Here is a 9,998-nt window from a genome sequence, read left to right as displayed (position 1 = left end):
ACCTCGTAATGTACTTCTGAAAAACCAGCTGTTAGAAACCCGATAGCACACGTTCTACTCTGACACACAGGGAGAACAGTTGCTCTGTAATCATTATGACAGCTCGGTTAAGTAGATGGCAAGCAGAACACACTGCTAGGGTCAGACTCGAAGGGCATGCATGGGCTTGTACCCTGGTATAGGCCACATACCCAAGGACACTTTTGATTCTCTCAACAATCTGATAAGGTAGATACTAAAAGCAGTACCGTGCCTATTTTTCGGATGTGGGAAATGAGACCAAGAAGTTCAGTAACTTGTCCAAGGGACAGAGCCAAGATTAGAAGCCAAGCGGTCCGTCTCCATAGTCCATGCTGGAATGGGCAGTCTTGAGAGGCTATGAGTTTCTTGTCAGTGGGAGTATTCAAACAGAAGCTTGTTAACAGCTGTGAGGGATGTGGAAAAGGGATTCCTACAAAGAACAGAAACTGGGAAACAGCTAAGATCCTTTCCAGTGTGGAAACCCAGGATCTTAGGAAGAGGTAGAGAGAGAGTATCAGAAAAATTGGTCTAGTCAGCCAAGCCAGGAGGGAGGAGCTCTGACGCCGGAATATGGTGGGAGAAGACAGGGGAGGCCTGAAAGAAACTTCTCCTGAGAGGGATCCAAGAGTTCTATGAAACCTTGAAACCGCTCCTGAACTCCACCGAAGATACACCAAGAAATGAACTGATGTGCAGACTGGTTTGCTGAGTGAACCTGCCTTCAAGGAGGCAGTGAGGGCCTATCTGGGCCACACCTGGCCCTACAACTTCAAACCAGTCTTCTGCCTTGGGTTGCCACGTCCACCCCTGAGGGAGCTGTCTAGCTGAGCTGTCAGCAAGTCCTGACTTTTGGTTAGCCTCAGACGAGCCCAGACGGTCTGTTAATAACTGATGAACTCAGAAGAGGCGGGTCCACTGGGCCTCCTGAGCCTCAGGCTCTTGGTGTGTAAAATGAGGACAGTGACAAGACAGGTTGGTCTCTGAGGTTCTGTGATTGTGGGGTTCAGTCAGGGAAGCGAGACCAAGCCTGGGCTTCTAGAACATTCCAACACTCCAAGTGGCCTCACTGAGAGCATAGTCCAAATTACTAAAGAGCCTGAATTAGGAAATAATTACAACGTATTGGAAGTTTGCTTCATTCAAGTACATGTATGAGTAATATGACAAATTAACTGACGTATTTACAAGCAGTCCTATGGGTCCTGTGCTAATAAATAATTGAATTTCAATTACAATCGCTTTTTTTGTGCATGAAAATGGAATGTACTGAGATTCTTTAAAAGTTGGTGTGTTTTTTTAAGAGAGTTTCTTACTCCTTCCTACAAACTGCCTGACTTGGCACATCCAAGTCCAAGTGTGACTATGAATTCAGAATGAGTGTGGCCTAGATGAAGGACACCTCTGAGCAGAGCCCAGTGACCTGGGCTCATACTTTTTCTTCCTGGGTACCTTGCCCTGTGCACTTGTCCTTCCTTATCTGTGGAGTCACGCCTTTGGAGCACCTGGGCTTAAGCATGAAGCTTAGTGGATCCGTGGAAGCAAAGCAAAGTACAAAGGACCATTCTTCATTTCCAACCAAGATATGGAACGGTGAGTGGCACATGGAGTGACTCAGCCTGAACCCCAAACCTCAGGACAACAGAACTCTGATGAGCCCACCTAGGGAGTGGCTGCTGCTTTTGCAACCTGGAGTCCAGAGCACCTGACCTTGAAACCAAGCCCAATCACAAAGCATTTATTGAACATCTTGCTAGAAGTGCTTACACTAAGCATTGTCAAAACTTTAATACTGGATAGAGGAAGGAAAGGTATAGAGCTGTGTTTCACTGTAAGACAAGCACTAGACAGCTAACCTCAATGTTACAGGTTCAAATCTACCAGCTGCTCCTTGGAAACCCTATACAGGGTCGCTATGAGTTGGAACCAACCTGGAGGCACTTAAAAACAGCAAGCTGAGTTTGGAAGGCTAGTAGGATTTTGACAGTTTGATTGAATGAGCATGGAAACACTCTGGGAAGAAAGAAGGCATGGGACTCTGAAAGTGCCTGAGTGGGGAGGCCCGAGGGGTGTGTATGGAACCTCCTCCTTCCCCTCCTCCTGGCTTCATTCACATATGCAGTAGTGTGCAGCCTCTCAGTGCCTCACAGGAGCATGGGCTCAGGCCAGGATGCTCCCGGGGCTCCTTGAACAGAAAGCAGCCATCCCAGCAGAAATGTGGCAGTTAGGGCTGCCACTAACATCCTTACCAGGAGCCCTTCTAAAAGCTCAGGTAAGAGAGAGCCAGGTGTTAAAGGTTAGGTGTTAAATGGTGACATGGTGCTCTTCATAGCTCAAGGAAGACACTAACAGACTCAATCAGGGAGGGTATTTGCTTAGGATGCCTTTTCTGAAACTGAGAGAAGGTCTTTCCTCTCTTCCCAACTGCCCCTGAAACCAGCAACACAGAGCAGTGCTGAGCAGGAGCAGCTGTGCTCCGTACAGCCACAGAGACGGGAGGGAAACCACCTCACCCACCGGGGTGGAAGGATTCAGCGCTGTGCTCTCAGCAGGGTGGAGTTCCTTTGGTTCACTAGCACACACACGAATTGGGATTCAGGTCTGTATGTCAATTGCTGAGCTTGAATTGTTTTACTTTAAGAAGATGTTTTTTTTTTTTTGTTTTTTTTTAAAAAAAGATGTATTCATACAGTATTTAAGTTCGGGTGGTAATGTAGGCTTGGGGAGACGAATCTTATCAATCATTCCTCGTGTATCTATCTGCCTGTCCCAGTGCTTACAGCTGGAAACAAGTCACTTCCCAACTAACTCAGGAACTAAGCTTTCCAGAGCCTTCCAGTTACCACTGGGGGCTCCCAAATCACAGAGCTCTTCCCAGCCCTCAGGAGACAGGGAGAGGGAATGAGGACGAGGCCTGGGCAGAGAAGGCTGACTTGAAGGTGAGCACGTGGTTGGCACAAAGACTCTTTAAAAAGCAGTCTCTTTGGCAGGTGTAGATGGCACCTCTGTGATCTCGTCTTTCTTCTCTGGAGTCACCGTCCCATTTCTCTTGGCAAAAATCTGGTTTATCTCCACAAATGTTTTGCCTTTGGTCTCAGGAATAACCACATGGATGTACACAGCAGTCAGGAGACAGATACCCGCAAAAATGATGAAACTGTAGGGACCAATGAGCGCCTAGGCCAAGAAAGAAAGCAGGGGCAATGGAGAAGGCCAAGACAGGCGCAGTGGCGAACACCTGACACCCGTTTTAAAGGACTCTGTCATGATGGTAGCTCTAAAATGAAATGACTACTTTTAACTTGCAGAATGATCTCTCACAGCTGGAGTGGAAACTGCCGTGGTGACCAGAAACCCAGGGCACATGCCATCCCTGAGGTAGTCTTCTGGATGGCACAGTGGTTCAGTGCTCAGCTAGCTGGTGCTTCACACCCACTAGCAGCTCTGTGATCTGCTCCCATGGAGATTAGAGGCTCAGAAACCCCATGGGGCAGTTCTACTGTGTCCTATAGGGTCGCTCTCACTCAGAATGGGTGCAACAGCAACAGCTGCCACCGCCTTTTCACTACAGGGACACGGTGTCCTCAGAGGCCTTAGGATGTTGAGAACATTGAGCTAATGGGCACTTCCTCAGAAGAGAGACAGGAGGTGACAGGCAGGATGCTCACTTTTGCTCTAACTTGCTCTCTCTGGTCTGCTGTGTGCACAGGCCAGAGTCTCTAAGGAATGAGCCCTGCACAGTAGGAGCATCTGAACTCTCTCTGGTATGTGGGAAACTGACCTATTGAAAGAGTGACCTTAAGTGGGTCCCTAGCCTCTCCATGGGAGAGATATGAGGCTTTCTACTCCTGTACAGAAGGAGCTCTGATAGAGTAGTGGTGACGAATCAGCCTGTGAAGCTTACGGTCAGAAGTTCAAAACTACCAGCTGTTCTGTGGGAGAAAGATGAGGCTTTTTACTCCCGTAAAGATTTACAGCCTCGGAAACCCTGTACAGGGTCACTAAGAGTCGGAACCCACTCCACGGCACATAACCAACCCACTCCTGTACGGAGTTACAGCCTTAGAAATCCTACACACAGGCTCACTATGAGTTGGAACCGACTTGATGGCACACAGCAGCAGCAAAGTGGGTCTCACAGATATTTAGGGAGCTGCGGATATATCTGAGTCCACTCTTGCTGAACTAGCAAACGTTCTTAGTTGAAGGGGGACTCCTTATCCTTTGCCGGAACCTTGGGGGTGGGGCAGGGTGAAAGAGGCAGTGGGGAGGTGGCCACCTGCCCACACTGCTTGTTAGGTGTGTGCTCACCTGGATGGAAAGGAACACGAAACCGATGATGAAGTTGGTGAGCCAGTGCACAGCCCCGTCCACCGTGAATGCGGCCGGTCGGGAGGACTGCAGGAAGATCTCAGTCCTCACCACAGATGGGACGGGACCTGGGGCAGAGAGCACAAGATGAGGAGATGAAGCAGGACTTCCAGAAGCTCTGGCCTCAAACCTAGACCCCATGCCGTCGGGCTGTACTTTCAACCACATGTAGGTCTACAATCACATAATGTTTTTGTGTTTTTTAATTCCGGAGAGGAAGGCAGTTGTTGTTGTTAGGTGCCATGGGAGTCGGTACTGACCCATAGTGACCTTATGCCCAGCAGAACGGAACACTGCCCGGTCCTGGGCCAACCTCACTACTGTTGCCATGCTTGAGTCCATCTATGCTGCCACTTGGCCAGTCCATCTCGTTGAGGGTCTTTCGCTTTTTCTCTGACACTCCATCTTACCAAACATGATATCCTTTTCCAGTGACTGATCCTTCCTGACAATATATCCAAAGTATGAGAGACGAAGTTTGACCATCTTGGCTCTGGCTGCACTTCTTCCAAAACGGAGGAAGGTAGTAACTCTCCTTTTAAAAAATTATTATTTCCCCCTAGTGGTTTTAGAAACCCTGAACTCCAGGGCACACCCCAACCCCATAGCACCGCCTTTCCTTGCCCCTGCCTGGCTTCCTTCACACATGCAGTGGCAGCTGTGCAGCCTCTCAGTCCTGGCTCAGGGCAGCCCCTGCCCCACAGGCATTGGCGGGGCACCAACTCAGGGCACGATGCTCTCGGGGCTCCTTGAACAGGAGGCAGCCACACCAGCAGAAATGGAGCAGTTAGGGCTGCCACTGCCATCTGTGTTCCAGGTACCCACACACCTGCTCCCTGTCCAGTCCCCTCCATGTACCCCGACACGGCCTAGGCATGGGCAAAGTCCCAGTCCAGTAGCCAGTTCACAGCTGTACCCAAGGCCAGCCTCCTGTATCCAGTGCATGCAGCTTGTGGACCTTGTCTGGTGGGTAGGTGTCAGTGGGGGCTGCAAGCCTGGGCTGCTCTTGCTCTTCAGCTGGGTGGAACAGTGGGCAGGCCTGGGGACTGCCTGTGTATAATGTAGCATTCACACGATGTCCAAATCTGAAAACATCTTATTTCACAGAACATATCATAGACATTAACCATGGCTGTACCGCCTACCCGACATGCTCAGGAAAGACAGCTGCTCTGTTTAGCGGGACAGCAGTTCCCGAGCATGCGCTCTTCCCCTCCACACGTTTCCTGGAGTTGAGCAGCATGGTGGTGGGACAACTCTGTCAGAGGTCACCAAGGTCAGATCACAGCCTGTGTGGACAACCCAGCTGGGACCTGACAGAGGCCCACCCCTACACAAAAGGTATTTGAGAAGTGCCTGGGTCCCTGGAATGAATGGCCTTTATTTTCACGGATGTCAAAGTCCCTAGGTGGTGCCGAGGCGTAAATGAAATTGTCTCCTAACAGAAAGACAATTCTGTTAGGCGGTTCCAGCCCACCCATGTTGTTGTTGTTGTTATGTGCCGTGGAGTCGGTTCCGACTCATAGCGACCCTGCACAGGGTTTCCGAGGCTGTTAATCTTTACGGGAGCAGAACGCCTCATCTTTCTCCCGCGGAACCGCTGGTAGTTTCAAACTGCTGACCTTACGGTTCGCAGCCCGATTCGTAACCACTACGCTACCAGAGCTCCTTTCCAGCCCACCCATAGGCATCTTGAAATAAAGGCCTAGTGATCCTCTTCTGGAAAATCAGCCAGTGAAATCACTATGAAGTGCAGTTCTGCTCTGACACTCATGTGGTCAACGTGAGTTGGAGGTGACTTAACAACTGGTTTTCTTACAGGCGCCAAGCATTTTCTCGAAGCCCTTGCTCTTTTTATCTGAATTTCTTAGGGAGGCAGTTAACGATGGCCTCTCCTACGCTCTCTGTACTGGGGAAGTGCTGCCCTCCTGTGGCAGATCTGAGGAATAGCAGACACTTGCCGGTAAAACATTCCTTGGATCTAGGTCAAATGTTTTTTCAACCATTTTCGCCTTGTTTAAAACACAGCACCTTGTATAAAATGTGTCCAAGATAAGTACTGGACTGGTAACCCAGGTCTGTATATAGACACCAGCCCAAACCAGTTCAGAATCAACTAGAAGGCAACTGGTTTGGCTTTTGTTGTTTGGAGGGGTATGCCATGCTCCAAATGCATGGTACAAAGACTGTAGACAGGGAAAAAACTCTAAGCCTCCAATGAAGTTCCCTTGGGACTCGAAGATGTGCTGAAATGGAAAGTTACATCATAGGGAAGGAGCCCATTCTTTAGATCTCTTCCTGAAGAGGGCACTGGTTGTGGGGAGGGCTGTTACCTTCATGACTCCCTATGCTTGCTCCCTCTTCTCTGTGGGGGAGTGACCACCATGTGCTCCTTTAGGACCTGGCTCACACGTCACTATCCACCATGGCATCTCACACCTGATGGCACAGGTGATCATCCACTTTCTCCAGGAAGAGGGCAGGGCCTTGCTCCAGGCTACCCCATAGGCAGGAACAGGTGGAACAAGCTGGAACCCAGGTCTGTACACACACACCAGCCCATTCCCCAAAGGCCTTCCAGCCCCATCAATGCAAGGTGCACTTGAAAAGCCCTCCAGCAGAGAACCCCATTTCTCCAAGACCCTCATATATTATTAATGTGTTGGTCTTGGCTGCACCCAGAGCTGAGCATAGCCACAGACTAGCAATTCTCCATCGATGCCTTGAAATGGATCAATGCCTTTGTTCTGGTATGTGAATATCTCTTTCAAAGCAAAGATTTAGCAGGAATGTTAATATTAGAGTGCTAGGAGGTGTCAAAGCTAGGAGCCCTGTTGGCAAAATAGTTAAGGCTGCTAACCAAAAGGTTGACGGTTCAAACCTACCCAGCAATTTTTCAGGAGAAAGACCTGGTGATGTGCCCTGTCTAGAAAACCCTACGAGGCAGTTCTACCATCACATGGGGTTGCTATGAGTTGGAATCAACTCTATGGTACCCAGCACCAATTACATGATTCAAAGTAGGGAGAAGAGTCTCTGGTTTGAGTTGGCTGCTAGGGAATGGGAACCTGGTCTGAGGCTGCTGACAGGTAGGTATATACACAGAATAAGTAACACAGGATCTTAGTGGAGCTGAGGGGAACCAAAGACAACTTCACCTGGGACCCTGCACTTAGAGGCTAACACAAGCAAGCAGAGGGATTCTAAATGAACCCAGGGAGGCTTGACTGGCTTGAGCTCCCTCTTTACTGAGGCTCATCTCCTCACTGGGTTCCAGGTCTGAATTTAGGTTCCTCCGGAGCCACAGAAGAAGCTCACTAGGGCACCAGCCTGATGTTCACATCCCTTAGGTTGGCAGGGTTGTGGAGGGATACAGGTACTCACTGGGCCCAATGGAATGTCCCGCGATGTAGGTAAAGACACAAATGACTCCAAGGTAAGACAGCTCAGGTACCGTGTTCTGTGGGGACAGGCAGAGCTGTCTGTGTCTGGGAGGATGTGGTCTGGAACCTGAGAGTGGAGGCCAAGAGCCCCACAAACAGAAGGGCCCCCCTGTAGGTTCACTTCCCACCACAGGAAGAAGGAACCACACTTAAGTTTTCCAGCACCTTATGTAACTATGTAAGGAGCTCTGGTAACATAGTGGTTATGAGTCAGGCTGTGAACCTCAAGGTCAGCAGTCTGAAACTACCAGCTGTTTTGCAGGAGAAAGATGAGGCTTTCTGCTCCCGTAAAGATTTATAGCCTCAACAACCCTATACAGGGTTACTATGAGTTGGAACCGACTCCATGTGGTGTCCTGGTGTGGCACTGTGGGATAAGCATAAGACTGCTAATCACAAGGTCAGCAGCTCCAACCCACCAGCCCTTTTAGGGGCCCTATGAGTGGAACCGCACAAAAATCCTCACCACTGGACCAATAAGCAGCATTCTTATCAACAGGGAAAAGATTGAAGTTGTCATTCTTCTTGCATCAATTATCAACACTCATGGAAGCAGAAGTCAAGAAATCAAATGAGAGAACAAATAAGATGGTGGATCAGGTGGAAGTACAGTAAAGGAGCTCCGTCAGCAACAACACAGAATACCGGACCACGTAGGCTCAGGTGATGGTCCCAGAACTCTGAACCACATATAAAGGAATATTTAGAAGGTTGGAAGACTTACGGCTGGGGGAATTTGTTGCAGAAGCAAGAAATCCATTGCTTTCTAATTCAATATGCTCAGCTGCTCCAGGAGCCGCCATCTTGGGTGAGGCCAAGTGGGGGAAGGATCGGAGTGACCACAGACACCTGGCAGAACCGCAGAGATAAAGGTGTGGATATTCTTTTCTTTTGGTATCTGTTCATTGGTCCCTTGCTGTCTGTGTACCTCCATTCTGGTCACTATAGGGGTGCCTGAGCGAGCGGAAACCCCAGCCCTACCCTCAGAGGGTTCTACTATGCATGTGCACAGATCTCCTCGAAATTTAAAGAGACAGTTTCCAATTAAAACCAAACAGCCACAGCTGGCCCTGAACTGTTTATAACTAGAAAAAAGACTTGACCAGGGATTGTGGAGCAGGACAGGCAGACAAAAAAGGAAATAGACCAAAAATTAAACCCTCAGTTATGTCAAAATGACCAATAGTGGCATCTTGAAATTTCTCAAGAAGAAGAGTGAAAAGGGAAGCCCATTTCCTGATCACATCTATCTGGAGGCAATCAGAAAGCATAAAAAAAATACCAAAATACACACCCATCTAAGGATTAAGGCCACAGATAACCCCTGAATATTCCCTAAAAATGGAAGCAGATGATCATATCTGCACATGTCCAGAAATGAGGTAAAGTGACTGAGGCAAATGAGCTGGAAGGAGACCTACACTCCATACTGGAAGATGGGCAGGCTTTGGAAATGCCTGAGAATGAATTCAGAAAAATGATTATAAAATGTACCAAAACACTATACAATGAAGTTGTGAAAAATAAGGAAGAAGTCAGGAAAGTGCTACAGGAACAATCAAATAAGATAGATACAGCATTGGAAACAATTCAAAACGTACAGAAAGAGGTCCAAATGATTAATAGTAGTATATCAGAAATGGATAATACATTGAAAGGGCAAAGGAATAGAATTGAAGAGATGGAAGCTAGAACTAGTGAGCTAGAAGATAAATCTCTCAACACTATGAAGATAGAAGAAAAAAATACAAAAAAGGATAAAAAAAAATCTGAAGAAGACCTAAGATTCATGTTGGATAACATGAAGAGGGATAACTTAAGAATTATTGGCATTCTGGAACAGGAACAATCACACAGGTCCACAAAGGAGATGGTTGAAGAGCTTCTGGAAGAAAATTTTCCTAACATCCTGAAAAGTGAAAAGATAAGCATTCAAGAAGCTCAACGAACCCCAGGAAGGGTAGCTCCTAAAAGAAAATCACCAAGACATATGATTATCAAGCTCTCCAAAATCAAAGATAAGGACAGAATCTTGAAAGCAGGTAGAGAAAAGAGAAATATAACATACAAAGGCAAGCAAATCAGATTAAGCTCAGATTTCTCAACAGAAACCACGTAGGCAAGAAGGCAATGGGGAGAGATATATAAAACCCTGAAAGAAAAAAA

At 48.0% G+C, this 9,998-nt stretch overlaps 1 protein-coding gene across 1 annotated transcript in view; it reads right to left on the bottom strand.

Annotated features, from left to right (window-relative positions):
• Nucleotides 1-2,985: 2,985 nt before the first annotated feature.
• SLC2A7 (solute carrier family 2 (facilitated glucose transporter), member 7) overlaps nt 2,986-9,998 on the bottom strand; it is a 54,886-nt gene continuing 47,873 nt past the window's right edge. The window contains exons 10-12 of the mRNA XM_006873096.1: nt 7,774-7,849; nt 4,330-4,457; nt 2,986-3,195 (exon numbers count right to left, since the gene is read on the bottom strand). Of these exons, the coding sequence (XP_006873158.1) occupies nt 2,986-3,195; nt 4,330-4,457; nt 7,774-7,849 (414 nt within the window). The remainder of the gene's footprint in view (nt 3,196-4,329; nt 4,458-7,773; nt 7,850-9,998) is intronic.

Source organism: Chrysochloris asiatica, unplaced genomic scaffold, assembly GCF_000296735.1.
Source record: "Chrysochloris asiatica unplaced genomic scaffold, ChrAsi1.0 scaffold00223, whole genome shotgun sequence".
Lineage (NCBI taxonomy): Eukaryota > Metazoa > Chordata > Mammalia > Afrosoricida > Chrysochloridae > Chrysochloris > Chrysochloris asiatica.
The sequence above is the reverse complement of the archived record's forward strand: the minus strand, read 5'-3'. Positions and strand labels throughout refer to the sequence as shown.